This window comes from Bombyx mandarina, chromosome 03 (assembly GCF_030267445.1).
Source record: "Bombyx mandarina strain Sakado chromosome 03, ASM3026744v2".
NCBI lineage: Eukaryota > Metazoa > Arthropoda > Insecta > Lepidoptera > Bombycidae > Bombyx > Bombyx mandarina.
Genome location: NC_143210.1, coordinates 3,089,949 through 3,112,386, shown reverse-complemented (window position 1 = coordinate 3,112,386; position 22,438 = coordinate 3,089,949). Strand labels below are relative to the sequence as shown.

Sequence of the window (22,438 nt, the reverse complement as noted above, 5' to 3'; positions counted from 1 at the left end):
GCCAATTGATAGCGTTGTTACGCTAGAAGTTTTCCAACGTAACCTCGACCGTAGCATAGGTTTGAGAACGACCTAACTACTACATATTGTGCGTACGGAAAATCTAGCTATTTTCGTAAACATTTCACGTTTATTCAGACAGTTTCCATTCACGAGGAAGGCTTTATTGGTTGGTAACCGCATTATTGCGTAACCACTGCAGCATTATGTTTACAAACGTCGTCTTTGTAGACAGATCCGTATAAAGACGAAGATTATGGCCTGTGAGTTGATTGTATGAGCCCTAATTCTGTATTGCTGGACATTGGCCTCTCCATCGTAGTCTTTAAGTTACTGTAGAGTTAACCGGATCAGCTATCAGCATTATCGCGAATGTTGCAGACTGCTTGATTACCTTTAGAGGCTATATTAGGGGTTCATTGGTACGTAATTTCATAGTATCGAATAATTCAGATATTCCAAGCATAATTAAAAGACTAAACGACATTTAGCCAGCCAGAATGCGTTGAACGACTTTTAGCCCAAAGACCAAGACTACGGTCTGAAATTCCCTTTGTGACCGTACCTACCATATTTACCATTTATTTTCTCCGTCGAGTCGTTAATGATTCACGTATAATCAATACTGCGGAGAAACGTTTCGTATTATGTGCGTACTTATCGTACATAATTCGAGTTTTTCCATGACTATTTTTTTGAATGAGAGTAATTTTAACTATACGATTGTAATTTATTGTGTTCTCTTTAAATGTATAAGTTAAAAGAAATAAGACTAAAATACCAGGTAAAAGCTAAAAGACATGTTTTTTGGCAGTTATAAGTGGTTATCAATGTGGTTCTTTATCTGATCTAATCGTGATGCTGGCACTCATTACGTTCTCTCATAATTTATCCAATAATCTTGTTATCTCGATAGATTGACCGACGTCTCGAGGTGGAGAGTTTTGATTGGAATTAATATTAGATTAGTAATACAGTGGCTTAATGCGGAGGAGGTAGTAAGAGTCAGGTTTGTTTACCGGAGCGGGCGGGGCTCGGGTCGCGTCAGCTGGGTGCGCGCGCAGCGGTCGATAGCGTCCCGACGGTCGGACCGCACCGCGTCGGCGTCGCCCTATCGAGCCCACACAGGCCCTCGCCGCCGCCGGTCGCGAACGTGATGCATGCGGGGACTTAGCGGCTGCACGCGCGCGGGCCTCATGGGCACCGTGCTGAGCTTCAGTCCGCGCGAGCGGCGACCGCCCGCCGCCGCGCCCCAACCCGACCGCGCCGCCCTCGCCTACTCCTACGAGCGTCTGAACAACGCCAAGAACAGGGAGAACCGTGAGCTGCCGCGGGACGAGCGACGCGCCACTCTCGACGATGCTGCCAAAATTATATCCGAGAAGACGGCCCTCGAAAAGAATCTCAAGAAGCATTCTCTGTTCATAAACGCTTTATCATGGAAGAGGTTCTCGACGGCGAACAATAACAAGAAGAAGCTAGAATCGAAGAGTAAGAGCGTGACGACATTCCGCGCGCCGCTGACGGACAATGCGCCGCTCGATCGCAACAAGAATGTGAGCGTGCAGGGGGGATACCCGCGGCCGGTGCCTGCGCCCCTACCGCCGCCTCCGGCTGAGGTGGTGCGAGCTAACGCACTCAACAACAATGTGTGCTACGCGGAGAAGCTGCCAGCTACGACGGTGGGGCCTGTGGTCGCACCGCGGAAGACCATAATCCAGGCCTCGACCTCAGAGCTGCTCAAATGCCTCGGCACGTTCTTGCATGCGCGGTGCCATCGCTTGCGTGACTTCCAAGCCGGCGACGCGGTCATGTGGCTGCGAACCGTCGATCGCTCTCTGCTTTTACAGGGCTGGCAGGTAATATTTGCAGCCGTGACTATCATTTCGTACATGGTCTCTTTTTCAAAACACAGATAGCTTGATTGTTTTGTAGTATGTTGTGGTTTATATAATTTATTTTATTTGATATGTATTTCTTATCTATGTATCTTTGTATGTATTTGTTTTGGCAAAGTAATTTATAACCTAGTATTCATTTTACTCATGTCTACTGTAACTCTTTAAATTATCGCCATGTATTAACTTCATCACAGCTACGCACTTCTTGAATCTTTTACTTCATCAACGAGGGTTAACTGGAAGAGAATGTCTGCATGGCGTTAAGTTCGCCTTTGTACAATATTTGTGCAATAAAGAATTTTCATTCATTCATTCATTCAATTCTTTCATTCATTCATTCATTTCGTAAATAAAGCTAATTGGTCAACGAATTCTAAACCAGATTAATTAATCACTAATTAATTATGAAGCTTTCGTTAGTGTTGTCATAATATCTGCAAGCACGAGCAAAATAACTTAAGCATTTAGTAGCATTTAGTAAGGAAGGTCCTTCTTTACATTGCGAAGCAGTAATGTTAAGTAAGTAAATTTAGTTGCGCACGTATTACGTCGATTAAAATTAATAACACACAAAATCCTGGGGGCTTAGGAGTCATTATGGAAGCAGAAGCCATAAAATGTCCTTGTTTAATGTTTATGGACCGGGCTTCGTGCTGCCAAAATATGTATTCGTGTAATCAACGTGATACGAATCGTGCTTTGTTCTTTCATTTTAAAATACTATTACGGAAAAGGCGCGTAATTGTCGGTTGAATGTCTTAAAGTAATGTTAAGGCTGTTTTTTAAATATAAAAATAAAACATTTTAACTTATAGAAACAAGCCACGTGTTGACTGAATATTAAAAGTTATATTCTAAGATGGACATCAAACTAAAATCTATTAAAAATGTAGAGTAGATATTGTTTTAAAGTCATTAAAACAGAGTGATTAGTGAATAAACAGCAGTGACCTCTAGTTCACACGCGAACTCTTGTTTTGTGGGAAAAGGACAGTGGGATGCACTATCCCTTTCCCTCTTAATGCCTCTCCTAATTTTTCAACGCTTTAATCTCAAAACTTTATCAATAATGCACCTGTTCAGCTCAGTCAAATATTAATTAATAGTAAAATTCCGTTTCTATTTTATTTGAAACATCAACATAAACAAAAGAGTATTTACTAAAGATAACCACATTACTTGTTGAGACCAACCTCTTTAAGCGCGTACTTATTTGAACATACATGACAAAGTATATTTTATTGTTTATACAAAATGATACATACAATCACTAATTAGTATATTAATAACCGTTTAAAATTAAGTAATAATTATTACTCGTTTATTCTTCGCTGCAGCTTGAGATAGCAGCTATACGAAGAAATTAAAATAAGATTAGCTCATGTTAAATTTTCCATGAAACTAATACATAGAACATACCACAGCCCACTGAGTTTCTCGCCGGATCTTCTCAGTGGGACGCGATTCAGATCCGGTGGTAGATTCAGCGAAGCACTGCACTTGCTAGGTCTAGTGTTAGCAAATTCTCTCAGGTTGAGCCCGTGAGCTCACCTAACCGTGAGGGCCTCACTGTAATAGCCTCATAGGCTACCAATGAATAGGTAGGGAAAAAACACACACACACACACACCAACTCCGGTCCACGCGAAGTAGAATAGTCCTTTAGACTACCAACGAGTTGGTAGGGAAACTAAACAACAGAAAAAGCATTTCAAGGGATCATGGCCTAAAGCATAAGAATCCCGATTTACTCATAGCAGGCGATGCGACTATCCCGATGTTGAATCCTAGCAAGCCCTAAATCAATTTTTCTAAGGACATAACTAATACTAATACTAAACATAAATTATAAGAATGATTATTGGTAGAACTTTTTTTTTTAAACTATACTGAGAACTTATAGCTTATATCTCAAGGTGGGTGGCGCATTTACGTTGTGGATGTCTATGGGCTCCAGTAACCACTTAACATCAGGTGGGCTGTGAGCTCGTCCACCCATCTAAGCAATAAAAAAAAAATTTAAAAAAATCTATATATATAAAAATGAATTGCTGTTCGTAAGTCTCGCTAAAACTCGAGAACGGCTGAACCGATTTGGCTAATTTTGGTCTTGAATTATTTGTGGAAGTCCAGAGAAGATTTAAAAGGTAGATAAATATGAAAATGCTCGGAATTTTTTATTTATCGATTGAGGCACTTCGAAGTTTGCTGGGTCAGCTAGTCTATTTATAAATAAGCAAAACAAACAGCAATAGATTTTTTTTTGTTGCCGTATATGCAGACGAGCATACGGCCATAAGTGGTTACCGTCGCTCATTGACGTCAGCAATGCCAGGGGCAGAGCCAAGCCACTGCCTACCATTTAATAATCTCCACATAGATTAAGAAGCTTTAGTATTATCAAAATAAATCGGAAGTTTTTCTTTTTCCAAATATCACTGTCAAAACAATTAATATAGGTACATACGTAGTTTAAAACAAAAAATATATACCTACGCCTAAACAGCATCTTTTTTCTTTTAAGCTGATCAAATTGGTAGAATTATTGTTTTGCCATCAGTACTCTTGATTCGTGAAATTTTTTGGTCAAATACGATGAAAACTTCATTACACACAGATAGCTAGTAAAAGTGTGTTAGAAACATACTATAAGTTCTATTTATATTATATTAAATTTCAAAATGGAGAAAATTTTCAGTACGCTATCTGTCGCCGGCGTTTATTTCAAATTGTCGAGTAAACTTTCTTTTGTTTTACTGTTGCATTAGTCAGCGTTGCAGCGCTACACAGATGCTGGAAGATGGTCACCGTCCACGGTCATGGCCTACAGTAAAATGGTGAGAGGGCTGTGTTAGTTTCAAGAAAAACATATAAAAATATACCTCATGCCTCTACGGATTGTAGAACCAGTTAGCATGGACATAGGCGATTCCCACCGCGATCACTTATAATTTAAAAAGAGGTTACATTTGTTGGATAAGTCTATAAAGCCGCATTTACTGTTGGTAGGACCTCTTGTGAGTCCGCGCGGGCAGGTACCACCACCTCGCCTGTTTCTGCCGTGAAGGGTGGGGCAGCCGTTGTATACTGAGACCTTAGAATTTATATCTCAAGGTGGGTAGAGCATTTAGGCTGTAGATGTCAATGGGCTCCAGTAACTACTTAACACCAGGTGGACTGTGAGCTAGACGCTAGTCCACCCATCTAAGCAATAAAAAAATGGCCTTACGCAATAGAGTGCTCCATACTCATATTTGATGTTGGATATAATCATTGGTATGCATTCCTAAGTCAGATCTACTAAAGGCTCATCCCACAAGTACCTAAATCGCCGGCCCTTCAATTTGCGTAAAAGCCTTCATATAAAATTCAACGCGCCGTCGCAAGCCGCGAGAAGCTTACTTGCCTTTATAACTTTATTCGTCTTTTGAAATTTGCTTTAGCCAATACATTATAATATTATTGACCACCGAAATAGCCGCTTGGTATACATAAATTTTATAAATATTTTTGGATTTCTCTCAATACAGATAAATCTCTGCTAGCGCAGTGTTAATTTTTCAATGTACTTCTTGAAGAACTCAGATGTACGTCAGTCGATAAACTTTTCTAAGGCATTTTGACTGTTTCTCGGGTATTGAATATTGAATATAAATTAATTCTCAGTATCTTCGGATTCGTTTTTGCTACAGTGTACTAGATATTCCGGCGCCTTATTCAGAATATCGAAGACAGAAATCTACATAATTACTTCAGTGCGCCACGCAGGGCACCGTTGAACTACATGGCAGTCAACGTGTTATCAAAAATAATCCATTTTGCATCGTAATTGAAAATGAGCTTGCTTTCCCTTAGTTTCTTTGTCTGTTAAGCAATGCAAGGAATACTTTAACATGATGGTCGGGATGGCTTACAGCTTTTCAACAAGATCCCACAAAACGTTCAACTACTACCTGTTCATAGATTTAAGAAAACTGTCAAGGAACGTTTGTGCAACAAGGCATATTATAAAGTTAAGGATTTTTTACTAGATGGCACTACGTGGGAATGAGGCGTTCGCTCCTGGCCTTTTCATTTTTCATTATTATTATTATTTATTTGAATTGTATTTTTTTTACTTGTTTTTTTGTATACTGTAAATATGTTTTCTTGTTAAAAAGAAAATAGTTGAGAAAATACAAAAAAAAAAAAAAAGCCCGCTGAGTTTGTTTCGCCGGTTCTTCTCAGGACTGTGGCTTTTTTTTTGGAACCGGTGGTAGAGTTAACATTTTCTTTTACATTTTGACATTCAACAAGTGTGTTTTTGATGACATCCAAGTTGAAATAAATGATTTTGAATTTGAATTTGAATTTGAATTTGTCTTGATAATTTGACGAAAATGGTCCAACATTGTTTTGATACTAACATCCGAAGCTGCTGCTAACAAGGGCTCTACGAGTAAATTAACCCTCAGACACAGCCCACTGAGTTACTCGCCGAATCTTCTCAGTGGGTTGCGTTTCCAATCCGGACGTAGATTCTGCGAAGCACTGCTCTTGCTAGGGTTAGTGTTAGCAAAGTCGTCAGGTTAGATCCCCGTGAGCTCACCTACTAGTTCTGCAAATCTAGTATAACCCCTCGAGATTACTAAAATAGATAGGGAAAAAAAATATAAATTTCTTTAATTATTGAGCCCATTTTGAATCCGAAAATTTATTTACATCAATTAAATCTATGTCTGTCGTGTAGCACTAATGGGTATTGATTTAAAGGCGGGATCCGGGTGCCGTCAAACGCGCCTGCAGCAGAAAATTTTGTAAATATCGGTACATAATAAAAACAATAAACCATAATAGTAGTTTTGTTTTAAAATGTGACTCGAGACACCTTAACGAGGAATCATGATGTTCGAAAGAAAGAAGACCCAGAGTTGTGTGACGAATAATTCGGGGAATTACATGAAAATCTAATATTAACAAAATCTACGTTGTGAAACTTTTTGTTCAGAGTTTTGAGATTTCGTTGACGTCATTCTGTTTATGGCTTTATAATTAGAGTTTTATATAAAGCCTTTTTTCCCGTCTCTCAAAATTTCCTTCTGGACATTATTGTGCAAACGTATTAGGTATGTATAATTTGTACATGAAAAATTTTTTAAGCGCGCGCGTGTACAAAGGATATTCGGTTGGATACCTACACATTAGAATCCTTTTTTACAATGCGTATGTAGGTACCGATGTATCGATTAGATCCGCGAATAAATAAATCTTTAGCCGCGAATATAGGAATTGGGTTGCATTTATTGAATCCGCGAATAGTGAAAACGCGAATGAAGGAAGCGCGAATAAGAAGCTTTTACTGTATTCATTAATGAAAATTTGTATGTTTAGTTGTTTGCTACTCAACCGTCCTATTGCATTACGACGGATTGGAGTGAATTTTTGCGCAAAGATTAAACTCGGATTACTATGTAGGATACTTTTTTCGTATTAAATGGCATAACCCAGAAAATTCCGGGTATATCTACTGTAATAAATATGTCAGTGTCATTCCGCTGGTTGATGATATTATATACTAATATATCTTATATATACTGGAAGTTTGTGGATCAGTGAGTGACACAAACAATTCTATATCTTCACAATCTCTTTAATTCTTCCTGAATTGCAAATTTAACGCGTGGCATACAACGGGGCGTATCTATTATTTATTAATTCGTTGTTTGTATTCGTTGTTATAAATACTATTTTTTTTATTGCTTAGATGGCTGGACAAGCTCACGGCCCGCCTGGTGCTAAGTGATTACCAGAGCACATAGACATCTACAACGGAAATGCTGCCACCCACCTTAAGACATGAGTTCTAAGGTCTTACTTTTACACACAACACTACAACGGCTGCCCCGCCCTTCAAACTGAAACGCATTACTGCTTCACGGCAGAAATAGGCAGGGTGGCGGTACCTGCCCGTGCGGCTTGAGGACATGTGCGATAATTTCGAATATTTATAAATTTTGAGAATTATTTATTTATTCCTTCTTTGCCGGAAAGTCTTGTTAGTCGCTTTAAAGACATCATGGCATAAGTGACCTATGACCTATGGCCAGAGTACTCCTAACAAGCGATGCTACCACACCGTTGCTCAAATTCCATATGACACATACATAATTTTTTTCTCAAAATACGTACTGAATACTTGTTCACGATGGGCGAACAACGTCGTTTAACAAAAACCACAACCCATAATTTTTATTTACGCATAATGAGGGTACGATTAGATTTCACCACCCTGGTTATTGCTGCAGTGATGCAATTCTGGTTTGATGGGTGGAAAAGTCGTTTTACTGTACTACTGAGACATTGGGCTCTCATTGTAGACAATGAAAAAAAAAATTTTTTTTTAAATATATTTTATATATATATTTATTGCCCATGTAGGCAGACGAGTATACGGCCCACCTGATGGTGAGTGGTTACCGTCGCCCATGGACTTCAGCAATGCCGGGGGCAGAGCCAAGCCGCTGCCTACCGCATATACCTAGTCAGGTCATAAATTCTGTCACATGTTTAATGTAAAATAATTGAAACAAGTTTATTCATTATGTAACCATTCATATACCAAAATGAACTTAACAAGACATAGATTCTTATGACACTAAAGTTTATTCAAAATGACCTCCGTGATTTTGAATACAGGCTTTCAATCTGCGCGGCCAGTCGTCTATCGCAGCACGAACGAGGTTCATGTCAATACCGGCGGCTGCCTTAATCAAGGATGTCTTGAGTGACTCCAAATTGGGATGAGGCTTTGAGCACGCCTTTTCCTCCAAGTGTTGCCATATCTTGTAATCTAACGGATTCAAATCTGGACTGGAGGAGGGCCAGTCTTCGTGCCGGATGAAGTCGATTTCACGCGCCGCCAGCCAGTCTTGACTGCTCTTCGCTCTATGAGCTGGCGCCGAATCTTTTTGGAATACCCAGTGCCTGTTATTGAACATGGTATGAGAAACAGGTTCCACAAGGTTCGTCAGGACTGTATTTTGATACACAACTGCATTCGTTTTTACACCTTTCTCACAAAAATGTACCTCTGTTAAGCCCCAATAAGAAACTCCCAACCATACCATGAGCGAGGATGGAAAATGACCTCGTTGGACACGCGGAATACGGTTGCTCGCTTCTTCACTACTGTGTGCGTACACCTTATCATTTTGTTTGTTGTAGCTCTCTTCTACGGTAAAGGATTTTTGGATGAAAAATAATTTTTTCATCCAAAAAAAGAATTTCCCGATATTTTTTCCCGCGTACCGCTTCAACAAAGCGCGGCATCTCTTCAGTCTCAGGTCCATTAGACGAGTATTCAAACGATGTCTTGTTTTTCTTCGATATGCCCGAAGCCCTAAGTCTTCATTTAACACCCTTTTCACCGTGGTTCTGCTTAACCCCATCTGAAGGGCCAACAGTTTCTGCTTACGTTTGGGATTTCTTTGAATTCGCGCCTTCACAGCTTTTATCACTGCTGGAGTCCTAACAGACCGAGGGCGACCACTTCTTGACCTGTCATCTACACTAGAGTCTTCATTGTATCGTTTGATGGTACGATAAACGAATCTTTTGGTTATATTAAAATTTTTCAGTATGTTAAAAATTTGAATTGGCGCGTAACCGCAACGATGCAACGCAATAACTGCAACACGGTCTTCTTTAAGCGTCCACTCCATATTTAAAAATGAGTAAAATTCTTAAAAGTATACATTTTTATTTTCATGAACAATTCGAAATTCGAATTCAATAAACTTTTTTGTGGCCAGCATTCTAAAAGAAAAGTTTTTACTGTGTGACAATACTTATGACCTGACTAGGTATAAGCACGTATTTCATTCAAGAAATTGGTATCTTGTTGTGTCATTTAAAGCTCGGCATGGTCACATCGCTCGATACGAATACATTGGAGTCTTATGCTTCAGTTCAAGACGACACCTAAAACAAAATTTCCAATTCAAATTTTCAGGTCGGTTCGAACCGTTTGATATTTTCTTGTTATATATGACGTTTGACGTTGGAATGCAAAGTCAATGTACGATTTATTGTTTACAAATGTTAGGTAGGGTAAGGCCCCTGTCGTTCCGAATTTCCCTAATCCTGGGGGTTACAGATACGTAAAGTGAACAAAACGTACCGCACCCAATTTTTTTTAACACGGTTATCTGGCCCTACAAAAGGATTTCCTCAGAGACTGATAGACATACTTAAATACGTTTAAATATACATAAATATAGATAATATATACCCAGAGTAAAAGCAGACAAACATTTCCATCACCCGAATGCTTACTCGAAGTGGAAATCGAACTCACGACCCTTGGCACGATATTCAGGGAAGCTAACAATTGCACCACCGAGCTAGTCATCTCTGTGGATTCTTGTTTTAACTATCACGTAAATTTTAAATGCGTATGTTGTATTAAATTGTTTTAATAATCCTAGGAGGTATTGTGGGTAGGCACCCATCATCTTGTCTAACTCTGCGTCATATTTTGAGACTGTTTAAAGTATTTGAGATTTGGAAACTTAAATCTTACGCTAGATAGCAGGACCCATCATCTTGTCTAACTCTGCGGCACATTTTGAGACTGTTTAAAGTATTTGAGATTTGGAAACTTAAATCTTACGCTAGGTAGCGGCTGGTTACATCGTAATAACAATAGTAAATATTTAAAAACGTCATAAATAGAGTAGACGGATAGGAAATATTGCGTTTTTACTCACATAATCTTCGTTTGAGTAATAATACCTTGACCTGCTTTTTCCAAATTAATGTCTTTTTTTAGCTGTCCACATTCAATAGGTACATAATGGAGGACGGAGACGTGTAGTGGCGAAGAAAATCGATAAAGCGACCGGTGGCGTCGCCTCGTCGTCGCCGCGCCGTGAACGCGCGTGACTTGAAGCATTTCGGAATCTCTGGAGTCTGTTCCGATAATTCGCGAGGTCGCGCTGAACAGAATGTTGATTTCGAACGATGATAACGTTGCAGTTCGCGTATTAAATATTGTCAAGTCATTGTCGTGCCCGAATCCGTTAGGTTCGAAGCGTCAAGTTCTCGAAACACAGAATTCGTGTTTTTTTTTTATTGCCCTTGTGGGCAGACGAGCGTACGGCCCACCTGATGGTGAGTGGTTACCGTCGCCCATGGACTTCAGCAATGCCAGGGGCAGAGCCAAGCCGCTGCCTACCGTTAAAGTGCCTTGTAGTGAGTGAACGAAATTATTTTGCACTTAAAAAATAATTTTCGTTTGAAATTAACTTCTTAGTAAATAACTATGTTTCTAATGTTCTTTATTGTTGATTTTCACACATAATATTTGTACAATACACTTGTAAAGACAAAAAATTATATAAATTTTCATTCAAGTCGGTAAAAATGTATTTATGCAATGTTATTTATAATCAAATAATATAGTTACACTCTACCAAACAGCTTATAATAAATTTTTTGTGTCAAGTTTTGGGATGCATAGATTCGAAAGTATTTAATGTAATTCCAGACACATTCCGCGAAGTTGAAATATTGTTGTTTACGATAAGAATCCTGTACGCAATATGCGTGAAAGCATTTTCTAGTGAAGGAATTTATCTTCGAATAGGGACGATATTTGTACGTAAAACAGATAGTGGAGGAAGAACTTTGGAATATAAATTACGCATGAATATACTAAAAGGATTTTTTATTATTATTAATAGAACCTATGCTGATAACAAAGTTGTTATAAAATACGTTATATTAATATATTATATTATTATTGTTACGTTTGAGGGAAAGATTTAACGTTTAAAGCCATTTCTCAAACTTACACGCGAACGATAATCGCCATAGGACATAAGGTGTTCTTGCGTTAACAAAACTCAATCAGTAGGTTCGAATGGCAAATTTCACACCCAAAACTGTAAACAGATCTACGCCATGTTCATTGACAAAAATATCATTTAGGATCGTGTTTTAAACAAGTCTAGAAGCCGTAATCAATTATTATCGATTTTATTTTCGCGTTTTGTGTTTAGGCGATTACACATTAGGCGATTTCTAGACAGGTCAATGGTAGTTATATGTAAACTCATAAAATGGTCAGCCAATTACCAATTTCGTGTGTGATTGCAATGTTTTTAACGTTCAAAAGATTAAGAATTGGAATTTGTGACTCAAACATATTTGCTTAGACATCATCCTGTAGACAATTGCTACGTTTTTTTGCGTCATAATATCGACGCTTGAAAGGCAAACGTGACTAAGCGACAATGCGTGAACTTTACAGTAGACTAATTTAAAGTTGAAATACCTGAAAACAAAATTTATTTTAACGAACCTAGCTGTAGTAGAATCTAGCTAGTAGCTGTAGGATTGAAATGATTTTAATAGACCTAGAAATATATTTTTTTTTTGCGCATCGAATATGGTTATTGCCTATCATTTATGTACAAAGCAGTTATTGTCGCTTAGTCACTTTTGCCTTTCAAGCGTCGATATGGTTGGCGCCTTACGTGAAGGGGAGCGCGCTGAGAGCGAGACAGACCCCTCTTTATTTGAAGTGTAGTTCGGAAGGGACTAGAAATATGCGGGGGTTAAAACAAAAGATTTCAGCTCGGGGAATTTTGCTTAATTAATGTTAGCTATTTTTATTAGATTCTATATTAAATTCATTTAAACCTACCTAGATCGATTGCTGCTAAAGACTAAACATAAATTTAAATAAACCGGTTTCTTATTTTAAATTAATATAAAGCAGTTGTCATACACTACAATTTTTTAGTAACAACAGGTTTTCTTTTCTTAAAAGCTTAAAATGGTAAATGGACCATATTTTATGGAGCGAGGACATCTATGTGATCTTATCCACAATACCTGCGTAGAATCGATCTTGGCTTGACGGTGTTCAAGAAAAGGCGGCTCAAGTTCTATATAATTATAAACCCTTTATCTATATATATAAAAATTAATTGCTGTTCGTTAGTCTCACTAAAACTCGAGAACGGCTAGACTAGAACAATTTTTTGTTTGTTTTAAGTTTATTTTATACAAAAGTTTAGGTCTTTTATTTATGGATTGAGGCACTACGAAGTCTGCCGGGTCGGCTAGTTATTTAATAAATTATTAAAACTCATACATAAAACAAATTTTCTAAATATGCCTTTATAATATATATATTGAAATTCATTTCGCGTGCAGTTCTAACAAATGTATACGGAATTAACATTAAAAACGAACACGCGACTCGTTATTTGGTTTGAATGCTTTTGATATGGAAATTTTTATCTTACAAATGAAATCCGTGGTCGCCCGAAAAACCTAGAGTCAATATCGACCGAATTAAAAGCCATAGTGGTATCTGACGATGCTCAATCTACCACTGACTGACAACGCGTCAAGGCATGCCTTGCGTTGTTTAACGGTCACAGAAATTAAGGGATTTTGAACCGCATTGTCACTTGTTATTGTTTTTCACAATCGTAAACGCTCATCATGTTACTTAGAGCCTGGTTCAGCACCTAAGCAATGCCTCAAACGAAATTTACCCTAAAAAATTATGGTAATTGTTATACTTGTCTGGGTCGATATAATTCTTCACGGCTGTTTACCAATTGACACCAGTATTACTGCGGATGTTAACTGTGAGAAACTCGCCACAATGATGGAGAAGCTCATGAATCTCTGGCTAGCCTTGGTTAACTGCTCGTCCCCGGTGCTCCAGCAGGACAACGCTTATAGGACGCCTTATAGGACACAACAGACAGTCTCTAACTTAATAGAAGTAGAATTCGAAGGTTGCGTCGTCCACAAGATCCAAGGTCTTGTGAGTAGACCTTGCGCCGACAGACTTTGACTTCTTCCAAAGTTTGGACCTCTTCTAGTCAGGAAAAAAATTAAAAAAATACCCGAAAGGCAGTCCAAATGCCTTATAAGAGTTTGTTGTCTTTCGTACACCCCGAATTCTTCAAGAAGGAGAATTGAAAAATTAAAACTGCGCTGGCAGAGATCCATCGATACCATGAGTGTATATTTTGACTGAAAGAAATAAAAAGTATTTGTAAAAAAAAAATACATTTGTATGATAATACTCGTAATAAGCTGCAATTTCGTGGATAAAAACTTCATATGTGTCAAAGATGATAATTTGAATTTTACTGTCGACGAACGCAGCGGGCTCAAGTCGTAGAGATGTGTATGTAGGTAGGTCGAGAAAGGCGAAGTCGGAGCACGTTGCTAGAGTTGGCGAGCGATTGAAGAGCTATCCCTCCGGGAGCCGTGCTTTTTGGTCGCTCGCCAAAGCTGCAGAAGGAAACTTTTGCAGGTCTAGTCTCCCACCACTGCGCAAGTCCGATGACAATCTGGCCCACAGCGCGAAAGAGAAGGCTGACCTTCTGGTCAAACTCTTCGCCTCGAACTCCACTGTGGACGACTGGGGTGCCACACCACCGAGCATCCCCCGGTGTGATAGCTCCCTGCCGGATATCTGCTTCACACAATGTGCAGTCAGGCGGGAGCTCCGACTCCTGGACGTTCATAAGTCGAGTGGGCCAGACGGCATCCCCGCAGTGGTTCTGAAAACGTGCGCCCCTGAGCTGACACCTGCGCTAACGCGTTTGTATCGCCTCTCTTATTGCACTAACAAGGTTCCGTCTTCATGGAAGACTGCTCATGTCCACCCTATCCCCAAGAAGGGTGACCGGTCGGACCCATCGAGCTACAGGCCTATCGCGATAACTTCCTTGCTTTCCAAGGTGATGGAGCGAATTATAAATACACAACTCCTGAAGTATCTTGAAGATCGCCAGCTGATCAGTGACCGACAGTACGGTTTCCGTCACGGTCGCTCAGCTGGCGATCTTCTTGTATACCTTACTCACAGGTGGGCTGAAGCCTTGGAGAGCAAGGGCGAGGCTCTTGCTGTGAGCCTTGATATCGCGAAGGCCTTCGACAGGGTCTGGCATAGGGCACTTCTATCGAAGTTACCATCTTACGGAATCCCCGAGGGTCTCTGCAAGTGGATCGCTAGCTTTTTGGATGGGCGGAGCATCACGGTCGTTGTAGACGGTGACTGTTCTGATACCATGACCATTAACGCTGGCGTTCCACAAGGTTCGGTGCTCTCTCCCACGCTTTTCATCCTGTATATCAATGACATGCTGTCTATTGATGGCATGCATTGCTATGCAGATGATAGCACGGGGGATGCGCGATATATCGGCCATCAGAGTCTCTCTCGGAGCGTGGTGCAAGAGAGACGATCAAAACTTGTGTCTGAAGTGGAGAACTCTCTGGGGCGAGTCTCCGAATGGGGTGAATTGAACTTGGTTCAATTCAACCCGATAAAGACACAAGTTTGCGCGTTCACTGCGAAGAAGGACCCCTTTGTCATGGCGCCGCAATTCCAAGGAGTATCCCTGCAACCTTCCGAGAGTATCGGGATACTTGGGGTCGACATTTCGAGCGATGTCCAGTTTCGGAGTCATTTGGAAGGCAAAGCCAAGTTGGCGTCCAAAATGCTGGGAGTCCTCAACAGAGCGAAGCGGTACTTCACGCCTGGACAAAGACTTTTGCTTTATAAAGCACAAGTCCGGCCTCGCATGGAGTACTGCTCTCATCTCTGGGCCGGGGCTCCCAAATACCAGCTTCTTCCATTTGACTCCATACAGAGGAGGGCCGTTCGGATTGTCGATAATCCCATTCTCTCGGATCGTTTGGAGCCTCTGGGTTTGCGGAGGGACTTCGGTTCCCTCTGTATTTTATACCGTATGTTCCATGGGGAGTGCTCTGAGGAATTGTTCGAGATGATACCAGCATCTCGTTTTTACCATCGCACCGCCCGCCACCGGAGTAGAGTTCATCCATACTACCTAGAGCCACTGCGGTCATCCACAGTGCGTTTCCAGAGATCTTTTTTGCCACGTACCATCCGGCTATGGAATGAGCTCCCCTCCGCGGTGTTTCCCGAGCGCTATGACATGTCCTTCTTCAAACGAGGCTTGTGGAGAGTATTAAGCGGTAGGCAGCGGCTTGGCTCTGCCCCTGGCATTGCTGAAGTCCATGGGCGACGGTAACCACTCACCATCAGGTGGGCCGTATGCCCGACTGCCAACAAAGGCAATAAAAAAAAAAAAAAAAAAGGTACATTCAGGTACAGGTAGGTATTTTGGTTGCTGTGATTTCTGATTTCACTCCGATGGAATATACGTCTCAAGCCGCCCCCGATAGAACACAAACATCTGTCCGCGGACCCAAAGGATCCATAATAAAATGTTATGAATGTGAAAAACAATTTTCAATTATATTAATTTCTAACAACATATTTTGTTAAAGGCATTTGGCGTTCGCCGAAAAATATTTAGGTTATTTCAAATTACGTTAATTCTCGAAGGATCAAAGAGCTCTAACAAAGCTTTATAGAAATACGTATAACGTTTCAAAGCTCGTACATTTTTTGGGCGGCGCCTTTATTGTGAGACCTATTTATGTGCTCTTATTACGAACACAACACATTTTTGAAGGCGGGTTTTGTGGATGTTTTTGCTTGTTTTATTTATTGTAATACCAGTTCCAAATGAACTTGAATGATAGGTACGATTTCACGATAGCAGAGCTTGTAATGAAATTGTGGCAACTACCTACGTATATAGTAAAATAAGGTTCTTAAGACTTTTACCGGCTTAAGGTGTTTGAGGTTACATTTAATCTGATTTTTTTTTTATTGCCTACATGTGTGGACGAGCTCACAGCCCACCTGGTGTTAAGTGGTTACTGGAGCCCATAGAAATCTACAACGTAAATGTGCCACACGCCTTGAAATATAGTTCTAAGGTCTCAGTATAGTCACAACGGCTGCCCCACCCTTCAAACCGAAACGCATTACTGCTTCACGGCAGAAATAGGCGGGGCGGTGGTACCTACCCGTGCGGACTCACAAGAGGTCCAACCACCAGTAATTACGCAAATTATAATTTTGTGATTAATAGCCAAACCTCTATTTATTGTGTGTTCTAAATTTTATACCAAAAAACTCTCCTGTTTGTAATAGTTATATTCGCGCTTAATTTATCTAATTAAGTTGAAACTTTGTACAAATATTGCTTTACATAGAATTAACGCTGAAAAAAATAATTCATATAGGTACAAACGTCACTACTGAATCATTTTCACCTTCGCGTTTCTGTTTTCATTAATTGTAAGACGATCATAAGCACTGTGCTCTTCAGTTAAAATGTAATGATCAACCACCACTTCGTTTTCCGCTGATTTGGTCCTTCCATCACGGAAATTCCATTACTTTATTTATTTATTTTTTATTGCTTACATGAGTGGCCGAGCTCGCAGCCCACCTGGTGTTAAGTGGTTTCTGGAGCCCACAGACATCTACAACGTAAATACCGCAACCCACCTTGAAATATGCGTTCTAAGGTTTCAGTATAGTTACAAAGGCTTCCCCAACCTTCAACGCATTGCTGCTTCACGGCAGAAAATAGGCGGGGTGGTGGTACCTACCCGTGCGGACTCACAAGAGGTCCTACCACCAGTAATTACGCAAATTATAATTTTGCGGGTTTGATTTTTAGTACACGATGTTATTCCATCACCGTGTAAGTCATTCGTGAACATTTTTAAGTACGTATTTCATTAGAAAATTGTGTACCCGCCTGCGGGATTCGAACACCGTTGCATGGCTACACACGAATGCACCCGGACGTCTTATCCCTTAGGCCACGACGACTACTACCAACTATGATAACAATAATATAATCACACCATTTCTGTTTTCAGGACGTGGCATTCATAAACCCGGCGAACGTCGTGTTCGTGTACATGCTAGTCCGAGAGCTCGTGGACGGAGAAAGGATAGCGCGCCCTCAGGAGCTGCAGGCGGTCGTCCTCACCTGCCTCTACCTCTCCTACTCTTATATGGGCAACGAGATCTCGTACCCCCTCAAGCCGTTCCTAGTTGAAGACTCTAAAGACAAATTCTGGGACCGATGCCTCTTGATTGTCGATCGGCTATCGTTCAACATGCTGAGGATCAATTCGGAGCCGGGTTTCTTCACGGAAGTGTTCACGGAGCTGAAGGCGTGCGGCGTGGTGGACAGCCCTCCTCCCGCACCACCACACCCCGCCCCCGTACCCCCTCACACCGTCACGGCCGCCTGACACACGGAGGTGGCCGTTCTGAGGTTGGCCTTGACTGATCGCCCTAGTCGCGTTTGATGTCGGGCTCGCAGCTATTGGTCGACCGTTCCCTGATAACTTCATAACTGTAAGATTGGCGCCTGGATCGTGTATAAATAAAATATTAGACGTCTGGTTTCGTGTGGTCGTTCGAGAAAAACGGATCACGAACTTAATTCCTTAAAAGACTTATCTTTTGCATTCCATTTTAATAGTTTGGCTATGGGAGTTAATTACCTATAGTAAATAAAGGTGTTACAGTGTTCGAAGTTTGACGAGTGTTAGGATGCGTTTGCTCAAGAAATAAATCTCGTAGAAAGAAGGTAGGTAAGAATAGAGATCGAACGGTTGACCAATGCTACGCTGAAGTTTTACGAAAGTTCGGAGCCAGAAATGGGGAAAATCATAATACCTATGTTACGAATGTGATAAATCTAGTCGGAAACATCTTGTTGAAAATTTAATGTTAGAAGTTTTCGTCCATCTCACCGTATGGTTACATCGATTCCAATTTATTGGCTTTTTTATGTGTCACCGCCATTTAAGCACGGTCATTGTCAGTGTATATGTCGAGCGAAAAGGCCAAGTGTCCACTCCACACCCCATCAGAGACGGCTACCAAATTTTCTATGTATTGCAACCAGTTTATATCTGTCCGTGGTTTTGTTACCACGTTAAATTAGTTCATGCGTTTTCGTGTATTTTCGTGAAGTAGATAAATGTCTGAAATATTTACTTTAAGCAGCCCCTTCGAAGGCAACATTTTAGTCCAAGAGTCAGTAAGTTAAGTGTTTCGTAAAGTAGTAAAATGGCAGTAAAGCCATTTAGTTAGGTGATAATTAGCGAATATCTGTCAGGCGGGAGGATGCAATATTACGGTTAAAATCCGCTAAAAATGTGTCCCGGTAAACCCTTCTACGATGTGTACGTATGTAAGTATGGTTGACGGCTGTAAGCGCGGGAGCGTCACCTTTGATTTTGTTATAAACGAATATTGTTATAACAATTAAGTCAAATTAAACGACGACGAAGCGTTTTGTACAGTAAAAAATTGAACATTGATTACATCTTAAGTCTTAATTTTACCCGTATTAAGTACTTATAGCTTAGATAATCAAAGTGGACGGCACTCGGTTTAACAGTACAACGTGTTTGATTTGCGTGTTTGCACGGCAATATATTATTTAATTTTATAAAGTCTAAATAAATGAATAATAATTTAGTATTATCAGCTACATAATTTAATGAATTCTTTTAACATATTTTAATTTGAAAAAAATAATAATTGTAAGATGTCAAATATGACATAAGCAATGTCATTGATCACAATTTAAAGTTTGAACAGTGTAATAATGCGCCGAGTGCCTTAGTTAAGAATAATAATTGAATTGTTTAGTCGAATGAATGTCTAAAGAATGGTAGGTTACGTACATATTAATTAATAATAGAAATAAAAAGAATCTCAATCGTTCCATTTCATAACTGTTTAGAATAAATTAGACTTCTGTGATTAAACTTGAATCTTTGCGTTTTATTGTTATTAAGTATTTATTTTTTCTTGCTTAGCTTAAATTATTGTTGTATTATTTTGATTATGTTAAGTTTAAAGATTAGCGTAATGTGAAGAGACTCAACCAATGAATCTGTCATCTAACTTTATCTACATATACCTAATCGCTGTTGTGTCGCTGTTGTGCTATTTTACCCGCGCTGATTGAAGCTTATTCCTGGAAGTGAAATGATGTATCCTACTGCTTTTACAGCCATTTCGCCTAGTTCTTATTACAATATCTATCAAGATACTTTTGAAACAAATCAATATGACCGAACCAATAATTTGGATGAAAGTCACTGTTCTTCTTTTTCTTTTTTTTCAGTATGGCAGCCGGTATTGAGATTAAGTCACTAACGATAGGCACAATGAGCGACTCAATTTTATCATTTATGTTTTAAAGTAAAAAGGCGCGAAAAATGTATGGAGTATTTAGCCGTTAGTTGGTCATGGTCCTTGACTATTAACTTTAACAAAATGGTTCTCAAAACAATTGCATAAACACATTAAATAACCATAGGCTGAATTTCGATGTATTTTAAATAATCACAATATTTTCCTCCTATGTTTGAGAGTTCTGAGATGCAAGATACTGTCAGAAAGAAACAATTTCAAATAAAACCAATTATGAAATCAATAAATTCATTCGAAAAAACCTAAATATGTAATATTACGATTTCTATGAGTCTAATTAAAGACGGCTGCAGGACATATTGGTGCGTAAACATTTTTACCACAATTTTACCACAAACACATCACAATTTAGGTAGCATCAAAATCGATTATTTCACACAAAATCGAGAATGTATGTTTTAAATAATTTCTCAAAGACATGTCGCATCCATGAAACTAATAAACTATCACAATAATGCTACAGTTAGACATTAAGAACAAATCTGAATGAATTAAAATCGAGGCTGGAAAGTTGCAAATACTTGTTACATTTGTAATGATCAAGATTTTGAAACCGAAAGGCATTCAATACAATTTAACCAATCCGTCTTTGTGGTATCTGTGGTCATTTTGTGTTAGGTACATTCAGACAACAATAAACCAAATAATTTAAAGATTCCGTGTTGTATGCACGGCCGTGAATATAAGGATAATCTTTGGTAATTTAATGTAGGTAGTACATTTTTTATTGCCACTGTACGACACTGTACGTAGGTACACTGACGACCACACGGTCCACTTGCAAATGAGTGAATTATCAACGTCGCTCATGGACGTCAGAAATGCCAAGGGCATGACCGGGTCGTTGCCTAACACTGAAGACTCCCTCTGATTTAGTTTACCTTGGAAATTGCATTTTTGTATATCTGTTGATTGTCTGACAGAGACCGCTTTAAGCGAAAAGTGTGCTTAGTGCGAGTTTATAACGTTCCCGATAGTGTAAAAGTTAGCTCTAATTTGTATGGAGTTGGAACGTTTGTCTACGTTTGCCGCTAGGGGCACTGTCCCAACTGCATACAAATGTGAGTTAACTTTTACGCTGTCAAGAGCGTAAAAAAACTCGCACTAAGCACAAAGATGATAAGATCGACCATTGTACCTCTATTCGTGTACTAATGTGATTGTAATTACATGTCTTGGTGTATATTAAAGCATACTCTATTCTACATTAAAAATATACAAGTGTTCAAATGTTTAACACAACAACAATTCAGTACGATTGAAATAACAAATTAAAATTATTTTATCAGCTCTAATTCTATGTCGTGAAGGTTATTTATTGGAATACAAAGATAAAAACTCGTGAAATTTATTTTTATTGATTTAAGTTTGACATTTGACTTAAGTGTCACTGATTGATATGGTAAAGGGAACTAACTACTTTCGATCAATAACATTTGTATTAAATCTATGACCATGTGATTAAAATATTTATAGTGAAGCTTTGAATATAGTACCTAAGAATAAAATAGGAATATAACAGAAATATCGAATTTCAATGATATTATAGTGTGTCTACAGTACTTGATGTTTGGATGTATGAATGTGCAAAATTAACGAAAAGTATCAATTGGTCGTGTACCTTTTCTTACTAATTCACATAACTCACGTTTGTTAATTAATCTATTGTAAATATACCCCATTATTAAAAAAAAAAACTTTCGTATTATAAAATAGTGTTTTATTTTGTACCTCTTTTCGTTAAATTTCGTTCGTAACAATATAAATTTTTAGGTTTCATTAAATAGTAAACAATTTCAAATTTCGGCTGTCATCAAAGATAACAGTTCATGTTGATATTATTCAGTCCATGGAATCTAGTAATTGCTTAAATCGAGACACAAAAAAATGAATTCATTGTTGAGGTGGGTGAACAAGCTCACGGCCCAGCTCGTGTTAAGTGGTTACTCGATCCCATATACATTGCTGTGGGAATGCAGTCACTCACCTTAAATTATGAAGATGAAGTCTCGAATTATATTCTATTAAGACCTCACAGTTTTAAATAGAAATGCATTGCTTGCGGGCAGAAGTAGAAAGGATGGTTGTGTTTGGTTTTGATTTTTTAAACACTAACGCCACAACTATTTGCTGTCTTCAGCCATCGAGTCCCACGTATACCGCGCGTCCCCTTAGGCCCACAAACCCTGTAGGAGGTTTGGCCTCCTGCCCGAAAAATGAAAGATCCAATTCCTAGTTAAATTGACATTTCATAGGAACATGGAGTTTTTGACCTAGCTCACTGAGTTTCTCACCGGATCTTCTCCGAGGGTCGTGATTCCGATCCGGTCGTAGATTCTGCGAAGCATTGCTCTTGGTAGGGCTAAGTGTTAGCAAATTCTTT

General features: G+C 39.3%; 1 protein-coding gene across 1 annotated transcript; it reads left to right on the top strand.

Moving 5' to 3' along the window:
- The first annotated feature begins 1,098 nt into the window (after positions 1 to 1,098).
- On the top strand, positions 1,099 to 21,768 carry Cdk5alpha (Cdk5 activator-like protein). Its single transcript, XM_028186262.2, has 2 exons — positions 1,099 to 1,859; positions 17,691 to 21,768. Exons 1-2 carry the CDS (start codon positions 1,161 to 1,163, stop codon positions 18,069 to 18,071), a joined length of 1,080 nt encoding a protein of 359 aa, XP_028042063.1. The 5' UTR covers positions 1,099 to 1,160; the 3' UTR covers positions 18,072 to 21,768.
- Positions 21,769 to 22,438: the final 670 nt, after the last annotated feature.